We start from the raw sequence: 14,022 nt of genomic DNA, 5'->3' as shown, positions 1-14,022 counted from the left end.
CTTCACTCCGCGCACCTGCCAGGTGCGTGTGGGCGCGGCGCCTCCCGAGCGTCGGGCGCCCGCGCCGCCACTGACGTCCTCACCTGGTACCGGATGTCGAGCTCCCGCAGCCGGGTCAGCGAGCGCTGCAGGTCGTCTGGCATGTTTTCCACACAGTCCAGGTAGTCCTCCAGGTAGGTGGCCGAGTTCAGCGCCTCGCGGGATGCCTGGTTCAGCATGATGGTGATGCTGATGATGCTGGAGATGCTTGCTCTGTCTGGCCAGTGATGGGGTAGGTGAGATGAGATGACTCTACAGCTGCCTGACAGTCATTTGGATATACTGTTCTTTACATGTTCAGTGCAACCACAAAGAAACTGATATACAATGTTAGCCAGGCTGCAGAGAGCAGCTGCCCTAAATCTTTTCAAATAACTTGACTGAAGCTGCCATTCACAACCTGAGGAAAAGACAAGCATGTACTGCCCCAGCTGCGGCCAGGCATGTCCCTGGAGCCCCAACAAGATGCCAGGATTCCATTCATGTGGACCCTATGGGATCCTAGATGCACACATATGTGAAGAGCCTTTGCCATCACCAACTGAAATATGCTCCTGTTCTCTGTGGGAGTGTATTGTCAGCTAGGCTACATCATGTTGTCATATATTTCTGGTTGTTTGTTCGTTTTTCCTGTCATCATGCTCATATACTTCTGGTCTTCATATAGTCCTGACATATACTGATATGATTTGTTACACAATGCTCATAAACCATTTAATGAAATTATATTAAAAAATAATGAGATGAACAAATAGTCATTGGTCAATGGACAATGTTCAAAAATGGTCAACACAACAGCAATTCTATCAGTGACTTAGCTGATGCTGTTTGCAGCCTGTCCCAGTGCCAACCATCTGGTGATGCTCATACACAAGGATGGCCTGATAATTGAAGTAATCACAAAAAATGACCATGAATTTATACAAAATAACTTAAATCCTGTGAGTGAAAATGGCTAACTGCATCATACTTGCCTGCACCATTACCTGTTACCAATGCACATACTGATCACTTTCAAGTAGACAACAGTGCATAAAACCAAACTACCACACTGGACACTCACACCATGACAGTGTGATGAGTGGACTCGGACCAAGCCATAGTCTGCTGAATTGTCAAACAAGTTCTGCCTCAAAAACAATTCTGAGAAAACTCTTGCCTGAACAAACAGCAACATCACAATTAATTGAAGCATTGACCTTCCATGTGGTGAATGTGTCGTCTGACTGCGGATATTTGTTGGCTCCATCCGCAATACCAGACATGTTCCACATAACATGCATTTTTCAGCCTGGAACTGACATTAATCGAAGGCCTGGTTGTAAGTAACAATCTTGCACAATGCTCTACTAGACGCCATGCAGTCGATTTACATCATTGAACACTATTGTAGACGAGTCACAAAAATGAAAATCTCATAACCCGACCATAAGAACAAATTACAAACCTCTGGAAGACTTGACACGGGATATACACCCGGTTACGGAGACCAGGCCGCAGAACCACCCATCACCTTTCTCCGCGTCCAAGTAATTCTTACGGTTCTCAGTGATCTATGTGACAGTTTCGCACATCTTCACCGCCAGAGTTCGTTGAATAGAAAAAAAACTTGGTATAAAATTGCTATTTCATGGAGATCCTACACACCTTTCCGTACATTATTTTCAGGAAAAAATCAATTTTGAGTGAGTTGAATGTGACCTTAATTTTTGTGAGAACTTTGATGCGATACTCTACAAAAACAGCCTATTCTCGGTACCAGAAATTTGCTACCGTTGATGCATGTTACGATTCACGCCGCGGTTGTGACAATCAGGACAAACAAAATGCCGCGACTCTGAAATATTCATTGCGTTTTGGCTGGCGAAATTTGGGGAATTCATCTAGCATTTGATAATATGCCAGGCGCCGGGGTGCTTGCTTAACGCGAACCGCGCATTATGTTGATGACTGCGCGAGCCCGGATTCTTACTGGAGTATCTCATATGATCTGCTGATTAAGGTGACATGCGTGTATAGAGCAGTGGCTTATACCGTGGCAAGCTGTGAAAAGGTTCTACGTTTCGAAGGTGAATTACACTTGCGTGCAAACTAAACCTTTCAAGAGTGGTGCGAATGAGCGCGTTTTGTTTTATAGTTGGTTTGCAGTCAATAAATGTGATTTAGTTGCTTACTGACAGCATACGATGTTAGAACTGACTAAGCATGAATGGCACAAGATGGTCATGTTCATGTACTGGTGAGGCTGAGCTCTGGAACAGGTTCTCATCCAGTGCTATGAGTGAACAAGGCATGCTGAAAAATGCTCATGTAGAATTGCAAAAATAGTTTGACCTTGTTAAGTGTATACATTTCTGGCATTATTGGCATGTGAAAGCAGTGTTTGTGAGAGCCATGACCCACCATCTGATAATGATCTGGGTCAATGACAGAATTATGTGGTAAAACTAAGATGTGCCACAATGCCTGGCAGCTCTAGCCCCTGAGATTACCTGACCCTGAGCATGTCTGCTGATGCTGCACTGCTGCCAGCCATATGCCATCCCATTTGGGAAATAGCCAGTGCCTTCAGGAATTCAAAACCAACTAATGCTCCACCATGAATGGGTGATGTGAGTGGGCAGACACTACAACCAACTGTGTGTTAGGAGTGGATTAAGATGGCCATCCTGCTATAAATATGCCCATGACTGATTCTGTCAACTATGGGTGGAACTAATTTGCTTGGATTTGTATCCAAATGATTTGATTCTGCCATGACTTGGCATAACTCTGGTTGATTTCAGAGTCATATCAGCCTCCTGATAGAGACATGTCTGATGGCTAGTTTGGCCAATGTCAAGCCTTCTTGCGGATATTGTTATGTCCAGCAGGGTTCATTGTGATGGTCTTGACCATGACAAGATGTGAACACAGTGATACAGTCTGTCTGCACATAGTCTCCAGATGAATTTAACAGCATTTGATACTCATAGAAATGCCTTCATGTGCATGTTAAGCTGGCAAGGATAGTTTCTTACCATGCTATGCTATAAGACCTTCTTTGAAGTTGGACCCAGAAAGTTTTGTGCCTGACAGTCATGCAATAATGATTGGGATTTGTTGGAAGATGACAATGTACCCATATGCTTCTGGTGTAGCTCATTGTTTTAAAAAAAAATTGTTACATTCGATGCTTCTCTAGTCACCCAGTTTTCTTTTAAGGCTTTGCCTGAGACCTTTTTCTTTGATGCGGCTGTGATATTAAGAGTATTAATAATACATGATATGAATATATGATATTAAGAATATCACATTGCACACTATGGATGCTGCCATGGTGCCGCTACTGAAATGCTGTACATAAGGTGCTCATATTTGTGAAAGGTGTCAAATTAAGCATGCCAATTATATTGAGGCTTTCTATTGGACACATAGAATGCCAGATTGTGAGGAAAAATTGTTGTGTATGCCCAACATATTTGAAAACAGTTCTGACAACTAGTTGGCCTCCTGCACTATTTTTCAAGTATGCATGCATGCAAGATCCACTTGAGTGCACCATCCTTGCTTTGTGATACATAGGGGAATAACACTGCTTGTGTGCAACATGCACCAGTTAAAAACATAGTAGACAATGATTTTGGGTTTCCAGGAGGGGCTAAACAGCAGCAAAACCTGCTGACAAGCCCATGCTCCGAGCCTATGGGAACCGATCAACACCAAATTTGGTGCCATTCACCATTCGATGCCAATTGGTCAATAACCATTTTGTTCAGGCATGGTGGCTTGGGGTCGGGCAAAAGGTCTCCAAAAACGCCCCAAACCACCATGAATCAGTTTGCAGATAACCCTGTGCTCGGAGCCAGTGGGACAGATCGAAACCAAAACTTCAATCGATGCGCCATGGTCGATATCGTCTTCTTTTCAAGACCAAGTCACCATGTCCTGGAAAGGACAGGATATCGACCATGGTGCATCAATTGGTGAAGATTTTGGGGGAGGATCTGTCCCACAGACTCGGAGCATGGGGTTGTCTGCTAGCCATTTTTCCAGCTTTTGGCATTTTTGTCGACCTTTAACCTGATCCATGGTTGCCATCTTCTGGAAACAAGAGGTTATCAAGAGGTCGTCAAGAGGTTATCGGTGGAACTGCATCCAGTGGCGAAGGTTTGGTGTCGATCGGTATCACAGGCGCAGAGCACGGAGTTGTCAACAGGCTTTGTCGGCTGTTTTGTCCCCCCGGGTGTCCTGCAATGCATATCATACCTGCATGTTTTCAAGATCCCCCAGATGCGCCTGCTTTGCTGTGAATACATGTTATGGTCTGGTCGGTTCTGGTTTGGGTCCGGTCTGGTGCTTATTGAGGTGTGCTCCGCCTCCATGCACGTAGCTTACGTGTGTGTGTGGCACCTCCCACAGAGAGGAGTCCTCATTTGTCCGTCGCTGCTCCGCTTACCCTGAGCATCTGCATCCGCAGAGCATCCGCAGTGCTGTCGCCCCTGGTGAGTAACGCTTGCTGCCATCCGTTGGTAACTCGCAAGGTCTGCTGTGTGTGATTAAGCGCTGGGGGGCTCCTGTGCGCTACGTGTTCATGTGCGTCTGCGCTTCCACGGCTTCACTGACATCATGTCTGGGATGCCACGGGAGGCGGACAGCTGGAGCTGCCCGGCAACGAAAACGGACACAGCTCTCGATTCTTGACGTCAGATAAGCCAGCCGTCACAGAGCGACACGGCGGTGGCGGCGGCTGTGTGGAAGCTGCTGGTCGCCATTTTGGGTATGCGTTTGTCGTGACGTGCGCCCGGTTGGTGCGGTACGAAGCAGCATTTTCCGACTGATGTTATCCGGCGCGCAGCGAGAAGTGATTAGATGAATGGATGCGCGATTTTCAAAGCGCGACACGCGCACCGATCGTTCGCTCGGAAAGTGTGCAGGAGGCGGGCGAGGCTATCACCGCCACGCCAGGCACTCTGAGCTCGACGATGGGCCAGGCTGGTTACATGGCCATCACGTTGCTGTGCTTGGCTTGCCGGCTCCTTTTTGGTTGCACGTTATGATTGTAGGTATCGGCCGGTCTTCTACGCGATGAGATTCTCGTGATGTTTTTTTGTGGGGGGCAGACCATTAAAGTTTTTGTGTGGGGCGACTTAAACGCATTCAGGGTCATAGTGTAACATGCGAGAAGCCTAGATTTGGAAATCATCATGAAACTAAAACAGTATTTAGCGCATTTTAGATGCATGCATGCAACCATCTGAAATACATTATCTGAAATCACTGAGACGGTTTTTAGATGTTGATAATGTTAAATGTATGTCATGTCAAGGGAAAGTGAATTCCTGGGCCAAATGAGTGACCAGTAATAGGCTTCTGGATTAATCATGTCGTGCCGGATGCAAATTCCGCTGCAACTATTTTCTCCACACTGTGTTCGCGACGACGTGTTCGCCACAGCCGACACTAATTTGCATTTTTATTACCGTGTTTTGCATTCCTTGGGCGCAAACCCATCAGTCGCCATCTGTTGACAAGAGCCGGCACGCGGCCTCGGACTGGAGCGCCGCTAGCCTTGGATCAGTCCGGACGTCCCTCCGCCGGTGGGACGGGAGGTAACCCTCCGTCGGGTCGGCTCGGATCTCGTGATGTCACTCACGCCGTCAGCTGATTGGCCTAAAGGTGACGCTACTCAGTCAGCTGACGCCCCGCGCGCGCGAAATGCAAGCAGGACAAATGGCCTCGATGACATCACGCCGCTCAACACCGAACCGCAACTGAAACGCGGCCGGAGGCGGAGCACTGCCGTCCCCGTGGCGTGGGGGGGGGGGGGGAGATGCTGGTCTCGTTACCCAGCGCTTCTGAGTACGAACCCAAGAGCGGGCAAGAGCAATCTTTTGGCCCGACTGACGTGGAGCTGCCAGCTGGCAGCTGACCAACAAGATTCATTGTGCCGCGTGTAAAACTGTTCGTGTTCCCGTCTGGCGAAAAGCCGGCGACAAAATAATGCGTTGAACTAGGCGTCACGACTGAGGTGGATGGTTTAGGTCACACGCTTGGGACCTCGCGTGGCAGTGGCTCTGAGTCCCAAGCCACCCATGCAAACCGCGCAGAGGGAGTTCTTAAGCAGGGTTTGTGCCAAGGCCGGACGCTCGCTTTACCAGCACCGGCAGCTGACGGGCCTGCTGGGGCGCGGACGAGGCTCTAGCGGTGGGGCGCTAGCAGGCGTTTGATAATTTTTGGTGCAGGGTCACGCGGGTTGTTGTCAGGCGGTGCTCAGAAACGGGGCTCAACTTTGGCGCCCGCGTGATTGAGCAAGTGACTGCGTTTCTTGCGCACTTTGAGTTGGCCGTGATCCGCTACACGCAGTTCCGGGGCTGGCCCGAACGACTCGCATTAAGGCACAACCAGGCCGGGCAGAATGCCGAACCGCTGCCGGCCGCCCCTCGGAGGTGCTCGACACGCGCGCACGTCCGCACAGTTCCGGTGCCGCCCGCTGTCGGCCCCAGCCGCGCCTGCATGAAGGCCCTGGACGCAGCGCACCGATACACCGACGGGCGCTGCTGGCTGACGCGTGGCGGCTCGGCCCTTTCATGTCGACGTCGCCTGAGCCGGCGCCGCGGCTGCCAACGCCGCGCCAACGCCGTTAACGCCGCGCTAACGCCGCTAACGCCTGGCGCGGCCGCCGCTCCTCACTGGCGCCTGCCGCCGGGCCGTTCGCCGGCGGTTTACCGTGCGGTTTGCCGTGCGGTTTGCCAAGCGGTTTGCCGGACGGTTCACCAAACGGTTTGCCGGGCGATTTGCCGGCGGTTTGCCGAACGGTTTGCCAGCGGTTTGCCGAACGGTTTGCCGGCGGTTTGCCGGGTGGTTTGCCGGACGGCCTGATCCCGGCCTGGCACGCCTCTGGTCCGGCAGGATGTTACCCTTCCCCAGGGACTCCAAACTAAGCCGGCAGTGGAATTGACCTGTCTCCGGCCCGTGTCCGCAAACGGCGCGACTCAAGAAGCCTCTGGGCTTCAGTGTGGCCGTGAGAGGTGAGCTGAGCGGCTGCGGTTTCTAGCCAGCCAGCCGTGACTCGGTTACGGGTGATCAGCCAGCCAGCCGTGACTCGGTTACGGGTGATCAGCCAGCCAGCCTTGACTCGGTTACGGGTGATCAGCCAGCCAGCCGTGACTCGGTTACGGGTGATCAGCCAGCCAGCCGTGACTCGGTTACGGGTGATCAGCCAGCCAGCCGTGACTCGGTGACGGGTGACCAGCCAGCCGGCCGTGACTCGGTGACAGGTGATCAGCCAGCCAGCCGTGACTCGGTTACAGGTGATCAGCCAGCCAGCCGTGACTCGGTGGCAGGTGATCAGCCGGCCAGCCGTGACTCGGTGGCAGGTGATCAGCCGGCCAGCCGTGACTCGGTGACAGGTGATCAGCGCCGCTCTGCCGATAACTGGCCGGCTCTGGCCGCGGCCGGGTCGCCGAGGTCGCCGTAATGACTGGCAGAGAGCGTCCCGGGGAACCCGTGCTGATCGACCCGGCCGGTGACGCCACGGGGGTCTGGCGGGCACGGTCTGACGCTGACTCTGACTCTGGGGTGTATCTGTGGCCGGTGGGAGGCTGGCTCTGATTCAGACTTTGTAGCGCATGTGTATTCGGTCCGAAGTTTAACTCTGGCTCGGTGTCGTACGGATACCGATGTAATGTTACTCTGACTAACTCAAGGTCGTCAAAGCGTGTCCGGTCGGGGATTAACCGACTCTGACTCTGACTCTGAGGCGCCGGGCCTGATTCGGCGTCTGCTCGCCGGCGCCGGCGAATGATCAGGTTCTGCGGGTCGGCGCCGGCGAATGGTCGGCTTCTGTGGGTCGGCCCTGGCGACTGATCGACTTCTGCGGGTCGGCGCCGGCGGATGATCGGCTTCTGCGGGTCGGCGCCGGCGAATGGTCGGCTTCTGTGGGTCGGCCCTGGCGACTGATCGACTTCTGCGGGTCGGCGCCGGCGGATTATCAGCTTCTGCGGGTCGGCGCCGGCGAATGATCGGCTTCTGCGGGTCGGCGCCGGCGAATGATCAGCTTCTTCGGGTCGACGCCGGCGGATGATCGACTTCTGTGGGTCAGCGCCGGCGAATGATCGGTTTCTGCGGGTCGGCGCCGGCGAATGATCGGCTTTTGCGGGTCGACTCCGGCGGATGATCGGCTTCTGTGGGTCGGGGACCGGGTGGTCTCTATCGTTCAGCTGCCGGGGCTCTTGTGCAGTGTTCGGAATTTAAAAAAAAAATTCATGGTGGCGGATTAAAAATTTTTTAAAGTGGTGTGCAAAATTTTCCAAGTTCCGTGGGTCATTACACTTTTATTTAGGTTATCTTTGAGAGATAACAGCACAATAGGTGGTACTCAACAGAAGCGTCACTTTTCATATCAAGCAGTTCATGTAAAAACACTTAAAATGAAAGAAAACATCAGTATTAAACGTGGCACACTGAAACAACACATTCTCAGACTCTGTAATATGAAACACACGTGCGTATATATGAGTTTGCAATTTATGAAAAACTTTATCGGACCAAGGACCTAGGCAACTCTTTTTCTCCCAAAGTATTGCTGTAAATAGTAAGCATCTCATGCGATTCTACCAGTTACCAACAAATCGTTTAGTGAGGGTGCGCAGTTTCACGAAATAAGTTTGGAACTGACCAGAGAAAAGTGGAACACAAAATGTGCCACAGACGCCAGTGCCAATGAATGTGCCGCAAACGGCCACCTACTCACGCTCCACCAGCTAACTGGTTAAAAAACGGCTAAACATTCATGCCTTCCACCTTCCAACTCCCGGGCAGCGCACGAGACTCTGCACCTCCCAGCCGAATGATAGAGACAGGCAGCACTCTTGACGAACTTACTGAGACAGCATGAGTGCAGTGCCTGACAGACCCGTCCATGCTCTCTAAAAGGGATGGGAGTCGATCACTCCGCTGACTCCGGCGGATAGTACAGTGTATTAATGGATTTTGGTGCGCTTTAACCGATATCGTCGCGAAACTTGATAATGTGTGTTTCAGTTCATTGATGTTTCTTTCTAAATAAATATTTTTCCTTAATTTGCCAGGCCAAAGTCATGGACTCATGGTACTCAGGTCTCCTGGTGTTTTTGCCGGAGTGATATGGCTATCTGCGAACAGTTTTTTGTGCTATGTATAGCAACGTTTTTCGACTTAAAATATCATTTTTTGTAAAGCTTAAATCACCAGTTTTAATTTGGCATCCTTTAATTACAAATTTAACTCTGTTTAAATCCCCTCTGCCCTTACATTTTTGTAACCCGGGCGCAAGCAAGTGGCCAGAAATCCAACCACAGGGCGGTTCTGGACGAGTACAAATAAGTCCTTCATAATCGTGATGCCCATCTCTGTACAGCTTCCCTCCAAATGTTAACAAATCTGTTCAAGACATGAGCGCGAGCGGAATGTTTGTGCACGTGGCAAATCAGTCATGAGGAGGCGAATCATTAAACCATTTGGAGAGTTTGCTATGTTCAATCTCCAACCTGATCTGGTAAGGCGGGCGCAAGCCACTGCAAAGTTGAGACGTTTCCGATGCTGAATTGCGAGTGATTTGCCTGTTTGCGTTGTCATGACAATGTAGTGGCGCGTGAGTAGGCGGCCTTCTGTGGTGGGTGGTTGGGCGTGCGGTTTCTCTATCAACGTTCGTTGCATCCTTGGCAGTTGTGCGGTTCGTCGTCAATGGTAGGTTAAGGCATGTCCAAGCTTGAGTTAACGCTGCGACCTGACCTGACCCAGCCCTGGCAGGTCAGCAGGAGGCACGGGCGGCAGCCTCGCTCCCTGATCGTTCCAATCGCGGTAAGTGGGCTGATAAGTTTATTTTGGGGACAGATCGACGATGAGATGGCATGCTTGCATGCGAAGCGATGTGCCTCAAATTACCGAAAAATTGATGATGGAAGCTGTTGTACTGCCACGTGATGCATGAGCTTTATTTGCATTATCCATGCCGGCTGCGGCGCTAGAAAAGCGGCTTGCCCTGTGGCCATATCTCACTGTCCGGGACCAGGCCGCCGAAATCAATGACGTCACGGCCGAAACCCAGCTCACGTCGGGCCTGCCAATAGCGATTCTTCACGCCGGGCCGCAGCGGGACTGTCCATCGTCAGCCAATCAGCGCTGATGCCAGGCGACGTCCACCAATCAGCTGCGGCGCGGTCTGCCACGGGCGGATCCAGCGCGCGTTCTGGAAGTGGTTCCCGGTGCCTGACTGGTGGTTGGGAAATAAGCTGAAAGAGTGGCGGGAGAAAGGTCTTTGTTTAGTTTGTTTGACGTCTTTGGGAAGGTCCCGTCAGCCGACCACGGGACGTCTTGGTTCCGCCATTGCCGCCTGCCGTGCTCGCGATCCACCCGTCTGCCGGCGACCGCGGTGTCCCGCCCGCGGCTGTCACGTGACCCCGTGCGCGGCCAGCGACCGGGGCCACGTGACATGGCGCCACGCCCGGCGGTAATTAGCCAAGTGGCCGGTCGTTGGGCGCGAGCGGGCGTGGTCCGCAGACCGCGTGACCCTGTGACCCTCCCGGGCGGCGCCGGTCGTCGGGCGGGGATTCCAGAACGCCTGGCAACTGGGCGGCGGCCGCGCAGGGACGCGGGGAGCCTAGTTGATGGACGGCGGCCGCTTCGCAACGCCGAACGTCTGATCAGCCTGGCGATGGCCGACGTGCTATGCGGGACAGGCTAGCGGCCGGCGGCGCGTGATGCGGGACGTCCCAGCAGTCGTGCGGCGGCCGGCTGCAATCCGACACAGACTGACGCACCGGCAGCTGTTGACGTGCGATGCGGAGCAGCATAGCAGTCGAGCAGTGGTTTGTTTACGGCGCGGCGCGTAACGACGGTGCGGTGCGTGGGGCGGCGAATACCAATTGACCAACGAGACATGGCGGAGGCGCCTTGCTGGTGCTGCGTGACAGCTCGAGGACAGGCGGCGGCGCGCCGCTCGCTGCCGAGCCGCAGGTCACACCGCCGAGCCGCGGGTCACACCGCCGAGCCGCAGGGCAGGCTGCCGAGCCGCAGGGCAGGCCGCCGAGCCGCAGGCCAGGCTATCGAGCCGCGGGACAGGCCGCCGAGCCGCAGGTCACACCGCCGAGCCGCGGATCACACCGCCGAACCGCAGGGCAGGCTGCCGAGCCGCAGGTCACACCGCGGAGCCGCGGGTCACACCGCCGAGCCGCAGGGCAGGCTGCCGAGCCGCAGGGCAGGCCTCCGAGCCGCAGGGCAGGCTATCGAGCCGCAGGACAGGCTGCCGAGCCGCAGGTCAGGCTGCTGAGCCGCAGGGCAGGCTGCCGAGCCGCAAGGCAGGGTGCCGAGCCGCAGGTCAGGCCGAGCCGCAGGGCAGGCTGCCGAGCCGCGGGTCACACCACCAAGTCGCAGGTCATGCTGCCGGGCCGCAGGACAGGCTATCGAGCCGCAGGTCAGGCTGCTGAGCCGCAGGGCAGGCTGCCGAGCCGCAGGGCAGGCCGCCGAGCCGCAGGTCAGACTGAGCCGCAGGTCAGGCTGCCGAGCCGCAGGTTAGGCTGCCAGGTTAGGGCAACGCTTGGCGTCCCGTTGGCGACGGTCATCCTGGGCGGCTGGGAGCGGCGGTCATCCTGGGCGGCTGGGAGCGGCGGTCCTCCTGGGCGGGTGGGAGCGGCGGTCATCCTGGGCGGGTGGAAGCGGCGGTCCTCCTCGGCGGGTGGGAGCGGCGGTCCTCCTGGGCGGGCGGGAGCGGCGGTCATCCTGGCCGGCTGGGGGCGGCGGTCATCCTGGGCGGGTGGGAGCGGCGGTCATCCTGGGCGGGTGGGAGCGGCGGTCATCCTCGGCGGGTGGGAGCGGCGGTCCTCCTGGGCGGGTGGGAGCGGCGGTCATCCTGGGCGGGTGGGAGCGGCGGTCATCCTCGGCGGGTGGGAGCGGCGGTCCTCCTGGGCGGGTGGGAGCGGCGGTCATCCTGGCCGGCTGGGGGCGGCGGTCATCCTGGGCGGGTGGGAGCGGCGGCGCCGCCTCCCGCTGAGGAGGGCGGCGGCGGCCGGCGGCCCATGCCGGCGCCGGACGCCGGGGTCGATACAGGTGAGCGGGCCCGCCGCGCGCGTGTCACCCCACCGCCGCCGGCGCGCGGCCCGCCCAGCCCTTTGTGGCGGCTGAGCCGGGCCGGAGCGGACCGGGGCGAGCCGTCGGGTCGCGCCGGGTCTTGAGCCGCTGCCGAGTCGCGCGGAGCTGACTCGAGCGGGCCGGGTCCGCGGCGCCGCTCTGGCCGTCGCCCCGGACGGGACCGTTGCGGCGCGAGGTGGTGATCCGTCCGTCGGGTCTTGAGAGCCGCCCTCGGGCCGGCGGAGGCGGGGCCGTGGTAGAAGCCGGACCGCTGTGGAGGAAGGCGGCCTCGGTGCTGAGGTGACAGCCGGCGGCGCTGGCGGTCCAGCGGATACCGTCCGGGCAGAGCGCGTGGATGACGTCGTTGGTGGTGATGCCGAGGACTGCGGCTGAGATCGGTCCGACCTGCTGGTGACGTCACAGGTGTCCTGTGGGCCAGTGACGCGGGACTGCGGAGACTGTCCTGATCTCTTCTGACGGTGCCAGGGGTGTTTTAAAGACCGGCGATGCTCGGGGCCGCTACTGAGACTGTCCTGGACTACTAATGGCATCATCGGTGTGCTGAGAGTTGGGAGACCGCTCCGGCGTTCGCTGACGTCATCAGGACACTGAGGCCCGGCGCCGGCGGCGGCTGCGACAGTGTGGGATGAGCGCATGCGCAGAAGGGACGGAAGTCGCCGAGATGTTCACCATTGCTCTGGCGTACCCGTGAGTAGACTGCGGCCATGTAGTGCGGGCCGCGACCGGACTGCCGCTGGCTAACTGCGTGCTCAGAGGCGTGCTCGATGTTCCGTATCATAGCTGGGGGGGGGGGGGGGAGAGGGGGGGTCGTAGGGACCGCCCTTTCACCGTCTGGTGGAAAAGACGGTCGTCCTGAGAAAAATCACCGTCGGGGTGCCGTCCTTCCAGTTCACATGAACAGATCGTGTAATTGATAGAATTGGCTTGCCTTAACTCCTGTGGATTTTCGCCATGGGAGTCATTGGTGCAGTCGTCTCACGCTACACTTGCCGAGCGAAAGCTCAAGTCACGAGCTCGGTTTGCGCAATGGCGCTGATGGCTGGTAATCTCGGTACACGCGTAAAGGTAATCTTCTGTGCTGCTCTCCACTGTAGTCGTTGTTTTCTTCTGTTCTTTATTCCAGTCTTTTTGTTGTCATAATGCTTGCGCTCTATCGTCCCCTGCTCCAGCCTTCGTCTGCCTTCACTTCCCCAGCCTCCTTCCCCCCCCCCCCACCCACGTGGCTTCGCGGGGGCGCTGACCCTCAGTAACCTTGAGGTGACGCCCGCCAATCAAGTTGGCATATCTCCTGAAAACACATTGATGTGCTTTTCACGGCGCCGTCTTGTCGGCCCTATCATCTCAGGTGCGCTTTTGCAACGTTTTTGTGAAGCGCCGCTCAAACAAACACGTCTTGTCTAACTTATCTGTCTATAGACAGAAGGCTATACGTGGTGGCAGTGGTGGTGTGGGCCCTTGACCTAGCTCCCAGGAGTGCGGCGGCGTCGCCGGTGTGGCGTGACGCCTCTCACTGCGCCAGACATGTCCCTTCTCACGTCCTCTGATGTGTGCAGTGTAGGATGCGGCTGACGTCTGGGGAAAATTCGCTAGGTTTTGGCGATTTTTCTCCGAGTGGCTGTCGATTATGTCGTCTTTCACTTATTTGTAGCGTGTTTTTCACTTATTTGTACCGCGCTTTTCACTTATTTGTACCGTGTTTTCCACTTATTTGTACCGCGCTTTTCACTTATTCATACTGCGCTTTTCGCTCATTTGTACCGTGTTTTTCACTTATTTGTACCGCGCTTTTCACTTATTTGCGCTATACAAGCACCATCGAGTAGGTGACCAGGGGGCCTCACCTGGCTGACGGCGGCAGAGGGAACTCACGTCCAC

The 14,022-nt window shown here is 55.6% G+C and overlaps 2 protein-coding genes across 2 annotated transcripts in view; one reads left to right on the top strand and one right to left on the bottom strand.

Moving 5' to 3' along the window:
- Positions 1 to 83: 83 nt before the first annotated feature.
- Positions 84 to 1,615, bottom strand: LOC119093980 (inhibitor of growth protein 1; the record flags this gene model as incomplete). Its single annotated transcript, XM_037217023.1, is given in 2 exon segments — positions 84 to 256; positions 1,487 to 1,615. A coding segment is annotated over 1 exon segment (135 nt), but the record flags the coding sequence as incomplete, so codon positions are not given.
- Positions 1,616 to 1,905: 290 nt separating this feature from the next.
- Positions 1,906 to 14,022, top strand: part of LOC119093940 (phosphatidylcholine:ceramide cholinephosphotransferase 1) — a 113,939-nt gene continuing 101,822 nt past the window's right edge. Inside the window, exons 1-2 of the mRNA XM_037216978.1 lie at positions 1,906 to 2,108; positions 4,441 to 4,523. The gene's annotated coding sequence lies outside the window, so the exon portion shown is untranslated. The remainder of the gene's footprint in view (positions 2,109 to 4,440; positions 4,524 to 14,022) is intronic.

This window comes from Pollicipes pollicipes, unplaced genomic scaffold (genome assembly GCF_011947565.3).
Source record: "Pollicipes pollicipes isolate AB1234 unplaced genomic scaffold, Ppol_2.1 Scaffold_1600;HRSCAF=1878_pilon_pilon_pilon, whole genome shotgun sequence".
NCBI classification, from domain to species: domain Eukaryota; kingdom Metazoa; phylum Arthropoda; class Thecostraca; order Pollicipedomorpha; family Pollicipedidae; genus Pollicipes; species Pollicipes pollicipes.
Note: the sequence above shows the minus strand (reverse complement) of the source record. Positions and strands in the feature narration are given on the sequence as shown.